At 39.2% G+C, this 21,523-nt stretch overlaps 1 protein-coding gene and 1 long non-coding RNA gene across 5 annotated transcripts in view; one reads left to right on the top strand and one right to left on the bottom strand.

Annotated features, from left to right (window-relative positions):
* The window catches only part of SLC12A6 (solute carrier family 12 member 6), an 88,134-nt gene that overhangs the window by 3,860 nt on the left and 62,751 nt on the right, over nt 1–21,523 (bottom strand). For all 4 annotated transcript variants that reach the window (XM_038579902.1, XM_038579901.1, XM_038579903.1 and 1 more), the window contains 20 exons: nt 21,225–21,371; nt 19,864–19,918; nt 18,558–18,688; nt 17,414–17,655; nt 16,108–16,322; nt 15,168–15,326; nt 14,892–14,990; nt 14,627–14,684; nt 11,023–11,197; nt 10,586–10,704; nt 9,282–9,380; nt 7,254–7,373; nt 6,360–6,464; nt 5,792–5,960; nt 3,406–3,601; nt 2,640–2,809; nt 1,771–1,902; nt 1,095–1,202; nt 699–883; nt 175–308 (listed from right to left, as the gene is read on the bottom strand). In XM_038579902.1, coding sequence (XP_038435830.1) covers nt 175–308; nt 699–883; nt 1,095–1,202; nt 1,771–1,902; nt 2,640–2,809; nt 3,406–3,601; nt 5,792–5,960; nt 6,360–6,464; nt 7,254–7,373; nt 9,282–9,380; nt 10,586–10,704; nt 11,023–11,197; nt 14,627–14,684; nt 14,892–14,990; nt 15,168–15,326; nt 16,108–16,322; nt 17,414–17,655; nt 18,558–18,688; nt 19,864–19,918; nt 21,225–21,371 — 2,818 coding nt within the window. The remainder of the gene's footprint in view (nt 1–174; nt 309–698; nt 884–1,094; nt 1,203–1,770; nt 1,903–2,639; nt 2,810–3,405; nt 3,602–5,791; nt 5,961–6,359; nt 6,465–7,253; nt 7,374–9,281; nt 9,381–10,585; nt 10,705–11,022; nt 11,198–14,626; nt 14,685–14,891; nt 14,991–15,167; nt 15,327–16,107; nt 16,323–17,413; nt 17,656–18,557; nt 18,689–19,863; nt 19,919–21,224; nt 21,372–21,523) is intronic.
* The window catches only part of LOC119866855, a 55,922-nt gene continuing 40,080 nt past the window's right edge, over nt 5,682–21,523 (top strand). The window contains exon 1 of the long non-coding RNA XR_005381400.1: nt 5,682–6,513. This is a non-coding gene — a long non-coding RNA (uncharacterized LOC119866855). The remainder of the gene's footprint in view (nt 6,514–21,523) is intronic.

The following is a 21,523-nucleotide window of genomic DNA, read 5'->3' as shown; positions in this document are numbered from 1 at the left end:
CCCAGAGGGGCTCAATCTCATTGCTGTGTAAGAATCCTTGCCTAAGGCTTTCAACAGCCTTCCCTTCTCAAGAACGAATGTGGGCACAGACAGTGATGTTAAGGCTACTCAGTGGTCGCATCTCAGAACCACTAACGACTTCCCTACTGGTAGCTCCACTCTTGGAAAGGATACAGTTTTCATCACCCTCAGGGTTTCGGGGTGGCCCTGGCATATTCAACAAAACCAGCTTTGCTTCATGGGACTTGTTAACTATGACCTCATTGAGTTTCACTGCTGTATGCATCCGCCTCACGTTGGATTGGTCCCTGGATGGGTAGAAGGGAGAAACAGAGGTGGTTAAGGCAAAGTGAAAGCTAGACACACAGTCAACTTTAAACACCATGAAATACAGAGCTTTTTTACTTTGGTTATGAATAATGTAATGAACAAATGTTTTCCTTATGCTAATATCCTGGATTTTCTCATTCTACATTTGCTTCTTTTATGCCAGGAACACAGTATGGTGAGAAAGAAGGCTGGTTAGCTTATGTACAAGACTAACTGGTAGCTGACAGGCACAGGCAAATAACAAAGAGGCTGGATCTGGGGTGATGTGAAGAACGGACTTCATCCTGTGTATCCAGGCAGAGTTACATATGTGCCACTCTGACTAGGATACCACGTTATGTGATAAGCTTGTGAGCTGCAAAACTTACGGACGCATGTTAAGCAGGTCCTGGAATCCTTCCATTGACTTAGCCTTTTGTCCCCGGGATGCCATGTACTTGTCTTTTGTCCAAGTCATGTGCACCTTCTCCTGATAGGTTTCTGTCTCTTCATCCTCATCAGAGCCAATGCTGGTCAATCGCAGCATTGAGTTCCGGTCTTTCACCAACTGTGCCTGAGGAGAGCCCAACACAGCTATGAGAGCTATAGATACCCAATTTCCTCTCATGCTTCAGCTTCAGTTATTTTCAAATAATGTGGTTATAGTAGAAGAACTGATAAAGTGAGAAGGGAAGAATGTGCCATTCTAGGAAAACAATATAGTATCATCCCTTTCAGTGAAGACTTCACAGGGCCAAGATTCCATGAAAACAGGAGGCTCTCACCTCTCTGTCCCGCTCTGTTTTGGATAGTCGCATGTGCCGGAGCATCTGGGACCTTTGCTCCATCATCAGAGTGCGCTCGTAAGTATAAGCTGATATGTCACTGTCATGCTGCCATAGATAACACCAAGAATGGGCAATAAGCACAAAGAAGAAAGAAGGACGAACCATACACTTCCATTTCCACTCATTAAATTAAGCCAGAGAAAGTATCACAATATCAAGCTAAGTTCACCCCTCACTTTGTTCAGTCACTGAGCTATAAGATATTATGGACTGTAGATTAAATCTAGAAGCCCCGAGAGTCTTTTCCAAAATCTACCAATTGGATATATGCTTCCTTGAAATGAAACACATATATATTTTTTAATACTGCCAGTTTATTAAAAAAGCTACGTTACTTTAACATGCACATATGAATTAAAACTTAATAAAACTATATTTAAGCAGACATGATTCTGAGAGAAATATAAAGGCTGTGTAACAAGAAAGCAAAAATAAAAATACACCACACATACATATTCTACTTATCTACTCAATATATTCGGGTTTTGTTGGAAATAAGGGATTAATTCACATTTGCAGGTGAATATTTCCCCAATCCAGAACAAGTTCTAGGAAGACAGGGTAGGAAATGAAGTAAGGATGGTTTGTTTGATCTCAAACTCAGCTTTCTCACCATCTCCACCACCTCCACCTCGGCCTCAATGCGAAGGTGGTAGAGGAAGGTAGCCAGGTCCTTCTTCATCTGAATACTGTTATCTTCTAGCTGTGCTACTGTGAAGATCCGTATGCTGCATTTTCGCCACACCTGAGACAGTACCATACATACGTGGAAAGTTAGAGGCAAGAAGGCAAAACAAGACTTGTTCCTAAAACATAAGTCATCTTTTGCCTTGGAAACCTTGCTATAGTATCAGGATATTTGTTCTTAGCTTCTTACCTGCTGCTGTATTGTACAAGGGCAAACACTTGACTAAGAAACACATTAAAAAGAGCTTTAAGAAGCTCTTAATTTCCTAACAAGAAGAAAATTGGCAAAAGATATGAGATACATTAAGAGGGTGCTGTATTTAGAGAGCATGTTGATGGCCCCACGCAGACTCTAATAGTCACTATTTTAAATTTCAGTTTAGTCTTACCAAAGGATGAGTGTATGTGTGTATGTGTGTGTGTGTGTGTGTGTGTATATATATATCATATATATATGATACACACCAGAACCTAGGATTCTAGTATTTGAAGGCTTTGGTCATTTTTGGTTTTTTTTTTTTTTTTTTTTTTTTTAATGGACGTGTTCACTTTGTTAATGTTTTTCCAAGAGCTCCTATGAAACTTTATTAATTTGTTGAATCTCACTTGGAGATAGGTAGGTAACCACTAGAAAGAAAACTTCTAAGATTGGAACTAGGATCATGGGGAACTTAGAAAAATCCCCAATTCTTCTATGCCCCAACACTGTAGAATCAAAGAGGAAGGAGGATCTGTCTAGTGAACCAGGACAAATATTAAAGGAGAAAGACTTTTTTCAAAAGGTGTCTGAAATACCTTATGCTGTTTCAGTAGGAACGGTAATAACATGAGCATGCCCCCATCATGCACGATCCACCACACATCAATGTTGCCCTCAGAAAACTGCTCCACATTGCTGGGAAAGAAGGAGATGTTTTTAGCCACCAGCAGGGCCAGGTGGGCAGCAGTCGTCACTCGAACTGTGCCTGGGGAGAACAGAGATCGGGACAGACAGGGAAGACTCCTTAGGCTTGCCTTGCTCCTCACCACATCAGGAAAGCAAGATAACACCCCCCACCCCCTTTTTAACATCTCTGTAAGAAGGTATTCTGTTTACACAGTGGGTTTATATGCCTTATCAGGTGGCAGCCATCATTAAGAAGAATCCGACTAACAGCAACAGCATTAGATTCAGAACCATGATTTACTAGATATATTCTGACCACTGTATTCTGAGGGGATATGTGAATTCTGTAGATTGTGATGGAAGACAATCCTTCCAATTCTCATGAGAACGTCAATGTGGCAGATCACAGATGAAAAGACGGCAATTTTCAGAGATAATGCCTAGCATGATACTTGACAGAGATACCTTATGAACATCATACAAGGCTGGAGGGGGTGAGGAGAATAAGGATATTAATGTTAGCAGTTACTTAAGTGCCCTCATGGCACTGTGGTGCAGCAATGTCACGGGCTTCTACCTTAGAGGCTACTGGGTGAAGTTAAGGTAACGGAGATTTAACGATTTAACGGTAGCCCTGATTTGGGCCCTCAGGATAAAATGCAGAGCATCTGGTACCAATGAAAGTCTTCCACGCTCGAGCATCTTCACTCTGGCGCCAGCCATTGGGCCACCCCATCACCACCGTGTTGTGCTTCATGCCTCCAAGGCCACAGGACTGGATGAGGTGGGAAATGCCCTCCCTCAGCTTGGCCGCCACCACCAGCTGGCAGAAGCCCTTCACCTTCTCTGCCTCCATGAGATGCTTTATAGTCTGAAAAAGAGAACCTTAATGTGGAACTGCTTCACCCTGAAACTTTCAGCCTATCACCCCTCCTTATTATGTTCCCCGCCTTTTTCCAAACTCTGCATAAGACTGTATCCCTTAAAGAGTCCAAAAAGTTAAAATTAACCCAGTGCAATCTAATTATCCTTTGACATTTTTACTCTCAAGAGACCTGCTGGTTGACCACATGGGTTCCCTCTGCCTTTCCTTCTTTGTAGCCTACCAAACAAATCAAGAACAGGGCTCTTCACAAAATGACTATTCAATCTTCCTTCTTAACTGACCAGGGCGAGTGTGAGCATGGTCTTCTTCCTTCCTCAATTGCCGCGATGCCCTGACTCATAATACTAGAAATTCAATCTGAGGATTTGCTTTCTCTTAAGAATTTTCTCAGGGTTTTTTTTTTTTTTTCTTCATTTCTTTCTTTCTTTTTTTTTTTTTTTTTTAAGATTTTATTTATTTATTCATTAGAGACACACACACAGAGGGAGAGAGAGAGAGGCAGAGACACAGGCAGAGGGAGAAGCAGGCTCCATGCAGGGAACCCAATGTGGGACTCGATCCCGGGGCCCCAGGATCACGCCATGAGCTGAAGGCAGATGCTCAACCGCTGAGCCACCCAGGCGTCCCTCTTCGTTTCTTTTATTTCCATCTTTTTAAATATTTTAATGGTGACTACTGATGACCCTTGTCCTTGCTTTGCTATTATTTACTCAAGCCATTTTGGAGGTAACAGTTCATGTTACTCTTACTCCACTCTCTTGGTGAAAAGATGAAGGGAATGATGGTGTAGAAAGAGGATAGGATTTTCTATCCTAAAGGCACAGATTAAATCAGTACAATAAGCAAGGTCTCTTGATTTCCAATCCTGTGCTTTTTATTTGTTTTTACCATCATCTTAGACTGTTTCTTTAGCATTTTTAGTTTTTAGGGCTTCAAAGTATTCTAAAATGAAACCCAGTAAAATTTTTGAAATGTAATTATACATTTCTCTAAGCAACAGGTTTGGTTTTATCATTTATAATAAGAATGAGAATGAAAACAGGGATGCCTAGGTGGCTCAGCCGTTGAATGTCTGCCTTTGGTTCAGGGTGTGATCCTGGAGTCCCGGGATCGAGTCCCACATCAAAAAAAAAAAAAGAAAACTTAAAAAAAAAAAATTATTTATTTATTTATGAGAGAGAGAGAGAGAGGCAGAGACACAGGCAGAGGGAGAAGCAGGCCCCATGCCAGGAGCCCAACACGGGACTCGATCCCAGGACTCCAGGATCGCACCCTGGGCCAAAGGCAGGCGCCAAACCTCTGAGCCGCCCAGGGATCCCCGAAAACTTTCTTTTTTAGGGAGAACTTATACTTGGCAAGTTAATCAGAAGTAAAGCGAAAGAATCTTGCTCATGATACCAGTGTAGACAAGGACAAAGGAAAGCTCCTCGTTGTCACCAGATTGAGCAGAACCATCTCCATACTTCAAGAGACAGACTTATTTGCATGACTTTTCTGAGGCCTCAGTCGATGTTTAGAGTCTGGAAGCAGTACTTAGCCTTGACAATCTTGAAAGTTTAGTAATGCTTTTTTTTTTTTTTTTAAGATTTTATTTATTTATTCGTGAGAGACACAGAGCAGGAGAGAGAGAGGCAGAGACACAGACAGAGGGAGAAGCAGGCTCCATGCAGGGAGCCAGACGCGGGACTTGATCCAGGGTCTCCAGGATCACAACCCGGGCTGAAGGCGGCGCTAAACCGCTGAGCCACCTGGGCTGCCCTAGTAATGTTTTTTAAATGGAAAAAATAACTAACTTACTTCTGGTCCATCCTATTATTAGGGAGAATATGATTGTTCAAAAGTCTAAACTAGGGATGCCTGGGTGGCTCAGGGGTTGAGCGTCTGCCTTTGGCTCAGGGCGTGACCCCAAAGTTCTAGGATCGAGTCCCACATCAGGCTCCCCACCTGTGGGAGCCTGCTTCTCCCTCTGCCTGTGTCTCTGCCTCTCTGTGTGTGTCTCTCATGAGTAAATAAGATCTTAAAGAAAAAAAAAAAAAGCGTGAACTAATAAGCTCTACAAAGGTAACCTCCTAGATCACTAAGGAAAGGGATTAACTGAGAAACACCGCATCTTACAACTTAACATCACAAAGCCATATGCTAAATTCCACTAAGTCAATAAGCCTTGGCTCTTACCTGCTCAGCAGCTAATGCTTCCCCGTAGTTCTCCAGAAAGTTCCCCACAATGACAGAACCCACAATAGTGAGACCCTTTCCAGCTTTAAGCTGTGAGGCAAAGGTGAGGAGGCGAGGATGCTTGACGTGTAAATCTTCATCTAGTTTCAGCAACACAAGTAACTGAGGCCTGTAAAGATGTTGGCAGGAGGGTGGAAGAGAGAAAACACTTTGGGTTTGGGGAAGAGAATGTCAATTCTACCTTTTAATTCAGGAGATCTGTATAAAACATGTAATTGGGCAGGAGGAAGAGATTAAAGGGAACGACAGGATGAGGGTGTATGTTTACTTGAATCCTCACAGTATTACCACAAATTGATCATTTTGCAAGGAACAATAAAAATGGTAGAAGTCTAGATCAAATATCCCATGAAGAAAGTATGAAGGATTTGGAATCATTCAAAACAGGTGCATTATACCAATTCCTCAAGCTGCTTGAATTCCTTATCCTGTAATCATTGAAACACACCATTCTGTGTGTTAACCATGTGCCAAGCACCACACCACTAAGCTCTCTTGATTTCTTTACCTCCAGTTTTTAGTGTGTGGAGGGCCTTCTTCGAGCCGAAGCAAAGCAAACCGGGCTGCACTGAGGGATAGTCCACGGATTCCATCCCCCCATTCTTTCTCTGCTCTGGGAGAAAAAAAGAGAAAACAGCAGGGACAGATTTAAACCACAGCAGGTACAATTTCAAAACACAAAGTTTATTTTTTTTTTATTTCTCTAAAACTAACATATACACAAGGTAGAAAATTAAAGCTCAGGTTAATTGTTCATATAATGCTCTTTATTAACATCATAAACCCAGAGGAAGTAGACCCACACTGCCCTTCATCAATGGACTACACTGCACACTAAACAATTCAGATAAGGACTGGAAGCATCACTCATTTGGCCTATGTAACTATTTAAAGGCAGTAATGTAAAATAGCAATCTGGAGAAGGAAATTATACAGACTCAAAGTTTAATTTAAATTTTGAGAATAATGAGGAGAAAGCAAAACTCAATGTAATCTTCTGAATCAGTGCTATTTATTCCTAATTTTTGCAAGTTGTTACTGAAGTCTTAGTTGTTACAAAGTTATTCAGGATTAATTTCTTTTTCATTTCAGAGATAATACCTAGACTGAAGACAAAAGCAAGAATACTTGTATTTGTGCTTTAATACTCATCATTTTTTGACATGTTCTTTTAGTTATTTGTTTCACTGATCTGTTCACACTTTCTCAGTAGGTTCCCCCTTTTGATTCTGTATGCTTGTGTCTGTCAGATGGCTAAAGAATTGGAGATATAAAATTTAGTTATATTATCTATATATGAGGTTACCTGGATCCTTCATGCAATTTTCTCTGGGCCGACTCTACCCAAACTAGTCAGTTTTGATACCTTTAGCAGTAATCACGGTCGAAGCCACAGACTCACCCTTGGTACTCAATGTACTTGTAGATCATACCAGCTATTACCATGGCTACAATGGCATAATACCAGGAAGAAATGAACATCAGGGCCAGACAGATACTCATTCCCATGAAAGAGAGGGCCCTAAAAAATTAAAAACAAAAACACAAACAAGTGTTTTTCTAAGCAGCTAAAAAGGAAACCTGGGCTGGAGGTGCTTCTTAAACTGATGAGGGGTTGTTATTATATTTTAAATTCCAATATATTACAGACTATAAAATTTATATTGTAAATGCAATAAAGATGAATTATTAGAAAAATTACTATTTGCCTGGATACTGTGACAATGGTCAGGTTGCTGTAAGTTTTTAAATGCTTTTTCTCAATTTTTATAGTTGTCTTATCATGGACTGCAACAGTCAGTAGATCTGCACTGAGGCCCAAACCAAACCATCCTTTGTCCTGATGTTTCCCATTGCTGGAAAAACATAAATGAGTAGGATATAACGAAAAGTTATCTACAGTTGTGAATGAATTAATAACTACTTGGCAAAGCAGGGACGGGGCATGTAGTTAGAATTATTAACACGATCTTTTAAAAAAAAGTATTTCATGTAAATATTGCTAAAAACCTTATGAATGTTCATTAGCATACACATGCAGAACCCACTGAAGAAAATCTGCCATTAGTTTCTCTACTTTACATAAAAGAAACCTGGCAGAGAGGCACCTGGTGGCTCAGTGGGTAAGCATCTGACTCTTGATTTTGGCTCAGGTCATGATCTCAGGGTCCTGGAATCGAGCCCTGCTTTGGGCTCAGTGCTAAGTGTGGAGTCTGCTTAAGAGCCTTTCCCTCTCCCTTTGCCCCCTCCCCTTGGCTCATCTTCTCCCCCCTGTCTCCCTCTAAAAAAAAAAAAAAAAAAAAAAAAAAAAGAAAGAAACTTGGCAGAGAATCATGAAATGCTTGTTTTGATGATCAAATAGGTTAGGTAGACAATCATGCTTACTGAAGATCTTCTGTGTACAGAATGAACTTCTTAGCTCTATGATGAATTTCAAAGAGTGAACAGGAGAGTTGTTAATATGGAGAAAATTAGGATCTAATAAAAACATAGGAGAAGGAGAAAGGGAAAAGGTAATAAAAGCAAAATAGTAACACAACAAAGTTCACAGTGGATGTTTAATTAAGGTTAAAATTAGAAAGAGGATTAGAGGTGATAAAATCAGTGAGGATCCAAATTTTTGCCACTTTATAAAGCTCACACTACTGCTCATCATTGGAAAGTGAAGCCAGGAAAGGGTCAAGGAGAAAGTTAGCAAAGAGGAATGTAGCAACAGGACATACTAAGGAACCTTTAGCTATGATAGAAAAGAAATGAGGAGATAGGATGGCAGCTAAAAGCTTGATGACCCCCTTAGGACTGGGGAGACTTGAAAGCAGCAGCAGCAAATGCAGCAAAGTTTCACTGAGAGCTTTACTACGTCCCTGGCACTGTGCTGAGCACTTCAGATCATCTCAAAGAAATCCCATGAGACAGGTAATACTATCAGTCCATTTTACAAATGAATAAAATTAGATTTTATGTGGTTATGTGCTTTGTTAAAAGTTACAAAGCTAGGAAATAGTAGAGCAGACACTGAGCTAAGGTCATCTGACCCCATAGCTCACACTCTTACCTGCTAAATGAAACTTAAGAAGACAGTTTGAGAATGAAAACTGATGAGGATAAAGACAGAAAATTGATGAAATTCAGTGCTTAGCTAAGAGAGAAATGGGAAAATAGATATGCAAAGGGTAGGTTGGTTTAACCTGGAAAAATGCAGCAGGCTGGAAATATTTATTTCATAGTTTTGATCTTTATTCTAAGTGGGTGTTATAAATTATAAAGTGACCTATGAAAAAACACATAAGATGGTGGAAATTCAGGGAATCACTGGATGTTGAAATAGGCAGTATGGAATGGCTGGCCAAGAAAAACTGTGTTGACCACCCAGACTCTCCTCGTTTTCTAGTTAAAACGTGGGGAAGAAGAAGAAAAAGGGCAGACTTACCAGTGGTAGTAGCGGAACCGAGGTCTCCAGTTGGGTGTTCGAAGTAATGTTTGCAGAGCACATGCCAAGTTCACAAAGAGGTAACACATGAGGAAAAACCTGGTGGAATCAAAGAAGTTAAGAGGCACTGTAAAATGACTCTCCCAAGGGCTATTTTAAATAGACCTTGTTGTATTTAAGCCTCTGGTGCAGCCCACTAGCCTTTGATTCAGACTAGGATGCAGAGAAACTTAACTTCTCCCCACACCTTGCTCCTTCTCCTATGTTCTCTCTCAGCGAAAAACACAACTACTCTTTATCTAGTTGTTCTTGGGATAATCCCAGTTTCCTCTTTGTTACTCATCCTTGTTCCAAATTGACTTATCAAGTCCTATGGATTCTACCCATTCACAAATTTTTAAACTTTTCCCCTCCTTTCCATCTCTATTACTATATTACCTTACTTCAGGATCTCATTTTTTCCTTGCTGGATTAAATAAGCTTCCAGTTGGCATTCCCAGCTCAATTTTAGCCTCCTTCTCACTTACCTTTTATACCAGATTACTCTAAAACATAAATATGATCATTCCATTCTCAAAGGATCACTCGCTACCACCAGGTAAAAGTTCTAGGTCTTTTGTGACCTGGTTCTACCTAAGTCTCTGCCTGGCTACCCCCGAACAGGCACCCTCCCATCAAAGCCAAACTACTTTCAATTCTCAGATGTGCTGCATCGTTTCATTCCTCAATTCCTTTACCCACATTCAGTGTCTGGGACTTCTCACTCTTTTGTTGATTGGTAAATAATGTCCTCCTTCAAGATGCAAGTGTCTCTTTATCCAGAGAACCTTTCCCGAGTCTCAGTCCACTTAGGTGCCTCCCCTTAGAGCTTTCACGGTAGCATTCACCTTTACCACAGTTCTCATCACACTGCACAAGGACCACTAATCTCTTTATCATCGGTTCCTTAGGGTTGTGTTATTCATCTTTATATTCCTAACATGCTGCCCAGTGCCAGGTAGATATTAAGTCATCACTATGTCAGTTGAAGGATCAAAGCTAACAGCAGCGGTGAAAGCTATAACCAATTGATAATGAATCAGAAATGAAGGCAAAGAACTTCTGAAGCTATACAGGTAGGAAGAAACCATAAAATTATAAAAGTCAGCCTTACTTGAAACTTCTTTGGAATATGTATTATTTAGGTGAAGTTACACCTGTACTTGGCTTACTCTGTTATCACTACTATTATATGCCTGAGGGAAATTAACGTGTAGTACATATCACAAAAGCAAGAAACAGTGAAGAGAAGAACTGGCTCTTACATAGAAAGAATTGGGGCCACAAGGTCCAGGGAGGCGATAAGAATCCCCAGCTCTGCAATGGCAGCAGTTAGAAGTAAAGCCCAGGTAGGTTCCCCATTGGCTTTGCTGTGACCAAAAACCTGTACAGAGAAGGGATATATTAGTCACAGGTGTGTGGGGAGTGTCTGAGTCAATGCTCCCCTCGCTGCTACAGTTTCAGACACAGCACAGGATACAACTGTGCTGTTAAATACCTCTACCCCGCTTACATATAAACTCTTCCCTCATAGGGAAGGTCTTGTACTAAAAATCCACCTGTCTTCACATTATATGATCTGGTAATTCCTTTTTTTTTTTTTTTTTTTTCCTGATCTGGTAATTCCTAAGCCTATGAAGACCACACTGTTTCTCCTAAAATCTGAGAAAAAGGCAATAAGGTATGGGAGAGGGTCACTCACCCTCAGGAAGGGTATGATGTTATCCTTTGCTATAGCCTGTAGCAGCCTTGGTGCACCCGTGAGGCTCTGAAGTCCAGCCCCACATGTGGAGAAGAAGGAGCCAATAACGATCACCCATGGTGATGGCCAAGATAAGGTACCCACCACCAGATTACCTTTCACAGCATCCCCAAACCTGGGAAAGGAATGAGAGTGGGGAAATTTAACTACAGATTAAGAAAACTAGAGAAACATTCACCTAATTTTTTCTATTTATAATTTTTAGAGAATTAAAATTAAGACAGACATGAATAGTAACATAAAGGTAAGCAGATTTGATCAAAAGACATTGTTAATCTATATTAAGAAAAAATAACTTGTAGGACCAAGAGAATAAAGCCAAGCTTCAATTAAGGCTTTTGCCCTCAAAATATCGTGTTCTTTACAGAAAAATTGGAAAAAAAATATATAAAAAGGAGGGAGGAAATCCATATAGTAGCTGGCAGCATTTAGCATGCTTTGCACATTTTAGTCTATTTACTATGTTTTTTTAAAACCTAGATGAGATCACACTACCCCTATAATTCCATATTCTTTTTAACTTAGAAGCATTTTTCTGTCATGAAAAATTCTTCATGAATAAAAAATTTAATGGCTTTAGTAACATTGCATCATTTATATAATCCATTCTTCTAGCGTCGATTTTGTACTGTGAAAAATACTGTGATTAACATCTTTTTTTTTTTTTTTAATTCTATTTAAGAGAAAGTGTGTATGAGTGAGGTGGGGGGTTGAAAGGAGAAGCAGACTCCCTGCTGAGCGGGGAGCCTGACTTGGGGCTCCATCACAGGAGCCTGACATCATGACCTGAGCTGAAGGCAGACGTCTGAATGACCCACGCAGGAGCAGTGCTCCTGTGATCAGCATCCTTAACACACATATCTATATTCATACTTCAGATTTTTTTCTTTATGGCATATTCCTAAGAGGCAATAGCTGCAATAAAAATCATCTATATATATATATAGATATATATTTTTTTAAGATTTACTTACTTGACAGAGAGAGAGAGAGAGAGAGAGAGCGTGCGCGCAAGCGAGCGCACAAGCAAGGGGAGCAGCAGGCAGGGGAGAGGCAGGGCGAGAAACAGGCTCCCAGCTGAGCAGGGAGCCCAAAGTGGGGCTCACTCCCAGAACCCTGGGATCACAACCTGAGCTGAAGGCAGACGTTTAACCAACTAAGCCACCTAGGTGCCCAAAAGGATCCATGTCTTAAAATATTTCAAAATCACTACCAAACTGCTTTCCATAAAGGTCATAATAAATTTTATTTTCACTGGAAGTATATGAAGGTTTAAGTCTTAGAGCACATATATATTTCACACCAGCTTCGAGTATTAAAAACTTAAAAGTCAATGCTAATTTGATGAGTAAAACATGGCATCTCATTAATTATTTATGGTTTTAACCATTTTTATTATCACGCACAAAAACCCCACGTATATTCCAATAAATTTTCACAAAACATCCACACAGCTACTCTCTAGTCAAGAAATAGAACACTTCCATCACCCAAAAGTCTTATATACCCACTTGCTATCACTAGTCCTTTTGTACCCCCATCTTTTTAATGCTATGTAGTTTTACCTATTTCTAAACTTTTTTTTTTTTTTAAGATTGTATTTAAGACAGAGAAAGAGAGCGAGCAAGCCTGTGTGAGGTGGGAGAGGGGCAGAAGCAGGCTCCTTGCTGAGCAGGTAGCCTGATGTGGGTGGGGCTCCATCCCAGGACCTGAGCCCAAGCCAGCTGCTTAACTGACTGAGCCACCCAGGCACCCTTTGTTTTTAAACTTTAAATAAATGAAACACAGTATATGTGTTTTGTGTTTGGTTTCTTTCACTCAACAATGTGAAATTCATCCTTTTTCTTTTTATAGCTGTGGTTCGTTTATTTTCATTGCTCTATGGCTTTTCAATGCATGAATACATAATTTATCCATTCCACTACTGATGAACATTTGGACTATATCCATATTTGACTATTAATAATACCACTGCTGTGAGAATTGTTGTGTATTATTCTTAATGCACACGTGCATGCATTTCTGTTGGATCTACCTAGCACTGGAACTGCTAGGTCATGAGGTACGTGAATGCTCAACTTTAGAAGATAATTACCAACAGTCTTCCAAAGGGCTATTGTAGCTTACACTGTGAATACTTTTTATATAAGGGTGTAATTTACCAAAGCTCTATACACCCATGTATTTTCAGCGACAATAGTATAGTCATAGTAAGCCATGCTACTTATTCTTTTTTTGTCAACAGTATGTATATATAGCATCTACTGGGGATTCCGTCCTAAAAAAATTAAATCTAGTCAGGGAGAGTGATACGAAAAGCTACAATGTAGTAAGTGCAATACTGTACTGGCTGAACGAGGGGGGATGTGTGTGGTTATCTCTGCTGGGTGAGTGTAGGAAAGCTCACAGGACAGAAGATCCTTAGAGGGTCTTAGAGGCTCAGTGTGTCTGCTGGGTGGGAGTTACCCACTCTGAACAAAGCAAACTGCACAAACAGATGCATGTCTGCCTATTTAACTTCTAGTTATGGCTGGAGCAGAGGGAGTTTATGAGGGAATGAATGATGGGAGAGGACATGAGAAAAAGGTACACAGGGCCAGACCAAAGTGATGGGTTTCAAGGGGCTTTGGCAGGCTGTGAAGCAGGAAGGTTTGTATGATCTAATTCTGTGTTGTACAGAAATCACTCTGGGGGCAGCATGAAAGAAGGACTGGAAGGTGGTAAAACTGAAAGGGAGATAATTACAATAATCTTGGCCAAAGATCCCCAAGGCCTGTGCAAATGGATAGGTATAAAGAATAGTGGAAAGACGAAAAAGGATGAACTTCACAGTGTTGAATGAAAGAAACCAAACACAAAACACATACACTTTCATCATTAAAATGAACGGTGGAAATTCCAGGACTTAGGGACCAACTAGATGAGGGAACTGGTGGAGAAAGTCTAGGATGGCACCCATGTTTCTGTTTTGAGAAAGGGTAAATGGTGAGGCTAGTAACTCCCCCAGATGGGGAAAATGGGAACAAATCTGGCAAGTTTAGGGGAAAGATTTTTCTAGGAATCTCTTAGAAAAACATATTTTTTGCTCATAGGTGAAAGGAAAGGATAAATACCCAGCAGCCTTCATGAATGAAATGAAGAAAGTTCAAGATTTTATTTAGGATGCTAGATAGATACATACTTCCCTGTCTCATAGAGGAGAAGCTAGAGACACCTGAAAGTTTTTGTTTTTTTAACCCTCTCTCTTTCACTTTTCGTCTTAGTTTCCAAACAGCTCTTAATGTACGGAAGCCTTTGTTATGCAGACAGATTCACTACTTTACTGAATGCTATACTCATTGCATCTCACCTATTTAGAATAATACAACTGGCATTTATTATTCACTAAACATTTTGGGAACCATATACATATATTTCCTAATTGTTAGTCATGACATATACCTCAGTTGGGTTTTGAATTTGTGTCTTGGGGCAATGTGGAATGATCAGATACAACGGAAGGCACACCACACACATAAATGTTACAAAGAAATCAACTACTTACTTGTCTCTAAGAACAACACCTTCAATACAGGCACCAAAAAGGACAACATTGCTTAAATCTACCATACTGAGAGTCAAGGAACTGGCCTCTAACCCTCTGAGATACAAAGCTGTCAGTAAAATGAGTTGCTAAACTCTTTTCTGAATTTTAGAGATGAGGTGAGTAGATTTTCTGGTGAAAAGTGAGCTGGTAAAGCAGGTATTTTTACCACCAGGATAAAAATACTGATCACCCTCATTCCACAGATGTGCCATGAAAAGGATACAGACAAAGGAGGTGGTCAGGATAGCAAGTATAGTGCCAATGGGAATAGACTTCTGAGCATCCTTCAGATCTCCAGATCTATTTGATCCAGCCATGATACCTTTAGAGAAGGAAAAAAGAAGGTAATAACTTCTTAGTTCTGGATACTTTGATATTCATACTGATACCAAAGACTCGAAGCAAGTCTGAAAAGCCTGAGAATATAATTTTGTCTCCTAAGAAAAATCACTCCCTGGGTTTCATAATTTCTAAAATAGACAACAGCCCTTCTGCTTACCTGTGACAGAGGGAAAGAAGATCCCCACAAGAAGGGTAAAAGAGGTGGTGATGTCAACAAGGACATACTCGTGGTTTAAGTTGCCCAAGACATCAGAAGATCTGGCTGAGGACTTTTCAATTATTTCTCCCTTTGGTAGGTAATTACTCCAAAGATTCTCTGCAGTGGGAAGAAAAAAGCATATAAGCAACAGAAGTTTGTAAAGAAGATAATTAGGTAATTTTCTGTCTAAACAATATTCTAAATCATATTCCTCATTTATATACTTTTTAAAGGTATGTTTGTTCCTGCACGAGCACATACGTATCACACGATAAAGAACACATAAATAAAAACCAAATGCTCTTTCTCATCTGATTCAAATGTAATATGACAAAATGATTTGGTACATACAAATGCAGTTAAATTTATTAATGCAAATTAGTATAATTTAAGCAGATTAAAGATGAATGCCCTGCAAAGCCTATTTTTTAAAATTTCTAACATGTTAGTGTAAACTTGCTTACATGCAAAGACATCTGTGGACCAAACATTTAAGACAGAAATCGCTTAAGCAAAGAGTTTCAGAAATTGGGCTGAGTGAGGAAAACACACATGTGGATGTGGTGACACTGAAAGTGCCATTCTGGCTGTCACGGTGGGGAGAACACTGGCAGTTCTACAGGATAGTTTATCATTTTATCCTACTTCAAAAAGTTATTTGCTTAACTCTGCTTCAAAAGGAGGGAAATTTTAGCAGAAAGCACTGCAAGGGAGTCCTGAAAAAGTGTAAGTTCACTAACAGAAAAGCAGAAGATGCTGAATCAAGAGCTGTGTGGTGAGCTTAGGGAGGGAAGTGATACTGTGGCAGTGAGATGTCATGGATAATAGGAGAGTCTAAGGTTGAAAAGCCTGTTTTCCTGAGAAAATTAAAAACTTGTTCAAAAGCTTCCTAACTCACCTGTAATGACACCACTAGCCAATCCAGGAATGCCCTGGATTGAAGTGACATTATTGTGAACAAAATATTCGTCACAGGTAGCATTGAAAAACTGACTGGAGTTACAGAAGAAGCCCCATAATTTTGAAGGTACTGTCATGTTGTTAATTTCCTTGGTTTTGGAGCAAGTATCAATGTGTCTTGATGAAAGGGTGCGGTTACCCAGCATGCAGACCCTAAGTGAAAGCAAATCAAAGAAAAACAAAGAAAAATGAAGCAAGAAGAAAACATTTTAAAAAGAAGATAGGTTAGAATTAGGTTAATAATGGAAAAACAAAACAAAACCACCTCATCTCTAAGAGGATGCAAAAGGAACTAATATTTATTGACTCATTCTGTAAATGGAGGCTTATTTACATTTTCTGCAGTTTAATCCTGATAGTCACCTCAGAAAATACGCATTAGTATTTCTATGTTGTGGGTGGAGGAACTGAGGTTTAGGGAGACTAAGTAGTCTGCCCGAGTCATACCAGAAGTAGGTGGTAATGACAGAATTCAAACTGAAGAATTTGATTGTATTTATGGGATCCCTGGGTGGCTCAGTGGTTGAGCATCTCTGCCTTTGGCTCAGGGTGGGATCCTGGAGTTACAGGATCAAGTCCCACATTGGGCTCCCTGCATAGAGCCTGCTTCTCCCTCGGCTTGTGTCTCTGCCCCTCTCTCTCTGTGTCTCTCATGAATAAATAGGTAAAATCTTTAAAAAAACAAAACAAAAAACTTCAATGTACCACACACGTATGATATATAATCTAATGTCTACATAGAGGTATACATGCCAACAGTGTGACATTTAGTTCTCTTTATGACTAGAAAGTATACTATGGTATTAACAACAGATTAAAAAGTTTAATTAATTACAAATATTTAGGTAGGAGTTCAGGTGTCTTTGACTCTCCTCATATTCTATTAATAACAGGAAGCCAACATTTAAGTACTTTACAAGGCTTGCTGGTAATAACTATACTACCTGTAAAGCTCTTCATGAATAATAGTTCAAATAAGCACAATCATTCATTATAAGGAAGTTTTGAGAAAAACCTAGTATCTATACCCAAATGATGGTTACAGCTGCCAGTTCTATGCTTGGGACATAAGAATGAGGATCAACACTCTCCCAGGAAGCTGGGAGGCTTCCTTCCTCAATGCTAACTGAGCTTATCCATGAGTGAAATCTCAGGGAGAGTGTGAAATTGTACCTGAAGTGATTGTATCACCAGATACTATTGATGACTACCCAATAATAATGGCCAGGCAGTGAGATACGTACGGGAAGTGTGGAGGTGCAAAAGAAGACTTGATGGCTCCAGCATAGATGGCCAAGATGGATACAATGACACAGGCCAGGAAAAGTGAGGCAAACTTGTTCACATAGCGTACACCGATGAACACCACCAATACCATGAGAACCAAGAAGGCTGTGCCATAGATGCGCATGTTATTTAGCATGGCTGCTGACTCCTTGAGTGCATCTTCACTACGAAAGATGGCAGCTCGGGGGACAATATATACCTGTTAAGCAAAAGAAGTAGAAAATGAGATCACTTCAAAGTCATCAAGTAAAAGGGCTGTTGTGGTTTGCATCTGTTTTCCAAAGGAAAGCAAAGACAGAAAATGAGTGGAGACTTAACCTAATTTCTACAGAAATTGGGTATCATTTCTTTTTTTTAAAGTCTATATGCTATTCTGAATACCTACATTTCCAAATGGAAATAGCAAAAAAAGCATTAATAATTTATTCAAAGTGTCATATAAAATAATTACAATGATTATCTTGAGTCCTACACCTCATTATTCCTACTTACATAGGACTATTTTAAATTCAGTAAAAAAAAAAAAAGACATTCTAGTGAATAAAGAAATGAAAAGCATTTTATTTCATTGAGTTGAAGATATCAAAAAAGATTTTTAAGAAAAACCTTTTACTTTTTCCCTATTAGTACAAATCTTGCCTCAATACTAACTTCTTGGGGTTGCCTGCTTGGCTCAGTTAAGTGTCTACCTTCAGCTCAGATTATGATCTCAGGGTCCTGGGAGTGAGCCCTGCATTGGGTTCCATACTCAGTGGGAGCCTGCTTCTCCCTCTCCCTCTCCCCCTCCCCCTGCTTGAGTTCACTCTCTGTCATAAAATAAAAAAAAATAAAATAAATAAAATAAAATAAAATAAGTGGTAGGATGAAGTGGTAGGATGAAGTGGTAGGGTGTTGGTGAATGGGTGTAAGGGAAGCAGCAGGCAGGTAAAGGATACTCACTATCTTTCTGACTTATATTCACAATAGGATGTCAGTTAACAGGTTAACAATCACATGACTGATTCTGTAGTGGATCTCTCAGAAGTTTTGCTATCAAACAACAAAAGATATCCAAATCTCTATCTTCTCTACACCATTGACCACACTTAAGCTATTACTCACCAGAAAAATTTCAATGGCACCCAGGATATACATGGCTGCTGCAAATGTGGTACCGAGATAAAAGCAGAGGCCAACAGCCCCACCAAACTCTGGGCCCAGTGCCCGGGAAATCATAAAGTATGAGCCTCCAGCTAAAAGACAAAATAGAATGTAAGCAGGAAAAAGAAAGTACATCAGTAAGAAGAATGTAAACAAGTCATAAATAAGAAGGATAAATGTTTCAAGTTTTTCAAAACTCTGAATGTGATAAAAAGTAGATTTGTTAACGGGAAGTGAAAGATAAAACCTTTACGGTGGAAGATCTTACTAACTCAATAAAATATATTCTAACTAAAAGAAGCTAGGAATGTGATACAAATTAAGGATTCCAGTTTAGAACATAAGAGTTTTTCCTATTTGAATTGACGTATAGTTGACATAATAAAGGTTGTATTAGTTCAAGTGTACAACATAGTGATTTGACGATTCTGTATACTACGCACAGCACAGGAAGCGCAATTACCGTCTTTACCACACACAATTACAATATTACCGAATGTCTTCCCTACGCTGTACTTTTCATCCCCATGACTTATTTATGAATAGAGGTTTGTACCTCTTATTCCTTCTCACCTATTTTAACCATTCCCCAATTCCTCTCCTCTCTGGCAACCATCAGTTTGTTTTCGACATTTATGAGTCTGTTTTCCTGTTTGTTTATTTATTTATTTTTTGGATTTCATGTATAAGTAAAATCATATAGTATCTTTCTCTGACAGTTCACTTGCATAAAGTGGATCTCTAGGTCCACCTGTATCATCACAAATGGCAAGATTTTGTTCTCTTTTATGATTAAGTAATATTCTGATGAGTGTGTGTGTGCGTGTCCTTCCCCATCTTCTGTATTTATTTATCTACTGATGGCACTTAGGGTTTCTTCTATAACTTTGTTATTGTAAATAATGCAGCAAAAAAACAGAGGGGCTCATATAAGGTTTTGAACTACTGTTTTCATTTTCTTTAGGAAAATACTCAGCAGTGAAATTACTAGATTGTATAGATTTCTATTTTTAATTTTTTGAAGTACTTCCATACTGTTTTCCAAAGTGGCTGCACCAGTTCATATTACCATCAACAGTGAAGAGGGTTCTCCTAGTTTAGAACATAGATTTTTAAAGAAAGTATTTATTCTCAAGTTACATAGTATGAACAGCAGACCAACAGATTAAATAGTATTCTATTCCTGGGAAGTTTGCACCTCTGACTTTATAGCATACATACACAATAGTCACTGACAATCCCTGAAATCCAATCTTAGCCTACTGACCTGGCACCACTCCATTAGTGGCAATGGCACTCATGGAGATAGCAGTCAACAGTGTCTGTAAAGGAAGTGAGAGGAGAAGACTGTTACTGTATTCTGTACTATTTAAAGTGCCTCACAGCACTTTTTGAAAAATTAGCTCTTCTTATTTTTATGGAGTTGGCCACCATACCTAAGAGTGTGGAAATGAAATGATGGTGGTTCAACTCACTGTACTAGTCACATTACTGCGATCTTGAGTGTTCTGTTAAAATGCTTCTATAACATAATCAGTAGGTTAGGTGCTAGTAGGAACCACTGATCTCACCCTGGTCTCCTAGTTAGCTTGGAAAACAGACTGGAAACTAAGGACTAGTTACAATTAGAAGAACAATATTAAGGAAGGAGGGGAGTCACTGAAGACTTCTGAACAAATAAAAACTGTATTTTGACAACACTGCCTGGTAGTAGCAGAGTACAGAATGGACTGCAGACAGGGAGCAGGTGAAGGCAGAGTGACTTGTTACTAGGTTATTATAGTTCAGTGAAAAGTAAGGGCTATAGGGCAAGTATAGGAATATTAAGAAGGGTTGTATATAAAAGAGGTCAGAGGGAGACTTGATTGACCTTGGTAGCTGAATAGATGTGAGGTTATCAAGGAGCCAAACATGGCCCTGAAGTTTTAAGACTAAGAAACAGGTAGTACTGTTAATTTTAAGTTATTAATGATACAACTATGTTTGGTTACTCTGCTTTATAAAGCACTCAGCTGGGCATAATGCACAAGGAGGGTATAATAATGATAGTAATAAAAGAGGTCAGCAGTTGAATAAAAAATAATTTTTATTAACTTATAAAAAAATTGATAGATGTGGCTGGGATATGTGGGTAAGAGGAGTTTAAACTCCAGTAAGATCAGAATGTTCTCAGTACAGTGGGGAGAAGACCTGGAAACTACATCTGAATTTCTAGGGAAGGGGTAACAGATCTGGCTTCAAAACAAAACAAATACCCCTCACCCCAAAAAAATAATCAGTTTTGTTCCTCAATACCATACTGGTGTAGTACATCATTTTCTAACTTTGGTGCTATCAAACTCAAATGATTTGGATTCTGAATTCTGTGAATCAAGGACTATACTTCCACTTCCTTTAAAAGTCTTCCTTTTTAATATCTAGTATATATTATGCATATACATAAGAAGCGAAGAACAGACACTAAATAACTGAAAATCCTTCAGATGTTAATATCAAAATAATCTCTCCTGTTGAGATCATGAGTCTTTCCCTACTACTCTTTGTTTTATTCTCAAACAGGTTCATTGCAAATAATCTTGAGCTCTTGCAATGTTCCAGGTGACCTCTAGGAGCCAAATAGGGACTTACACAGCAACAGCAGATAAGGACAATTGCAAAGGCCTGAAGAACTCCAGCCGTGCCCACAACCCACGTAAGGCGCAGAAACAAGATCACTCCAAAAATATTTTGTAGGCATGGGAGGTAGACACCCATGAAAGTTCCCATTTGAGGGGTCTGAAAAGAAATATGTTGACAAAAGAAAAATTATATAGTCATCTAGAAGAGATGATTTTATCCCTTCACTTGTATATAAAAACTTGTTCCCTAATTACCATATTATTTACAAAAGAGGTAATTAGTATAACCAATATCTTAAAAGAGGCACA

This window comes from Canis lupus, chromosome 30 (genome assembly GCF_011100685.1).
Source record: "Canis lupus familiaris isolate Mischka breed German Shepherd chromosome 30, alternate assembly UU_Cfam_GSD_1.0, whole genome shotgun sequence".
Classification (NCBI taxonomy): domain Eukaryota; kingdom Metazoa; phylum Chordata; class Mammalia; order Carnivora; family Canidae; genus Canis; species Canis lupus.
This window is presented reverse-complemented; position numbering and strand designations above follow the sequence as displayed.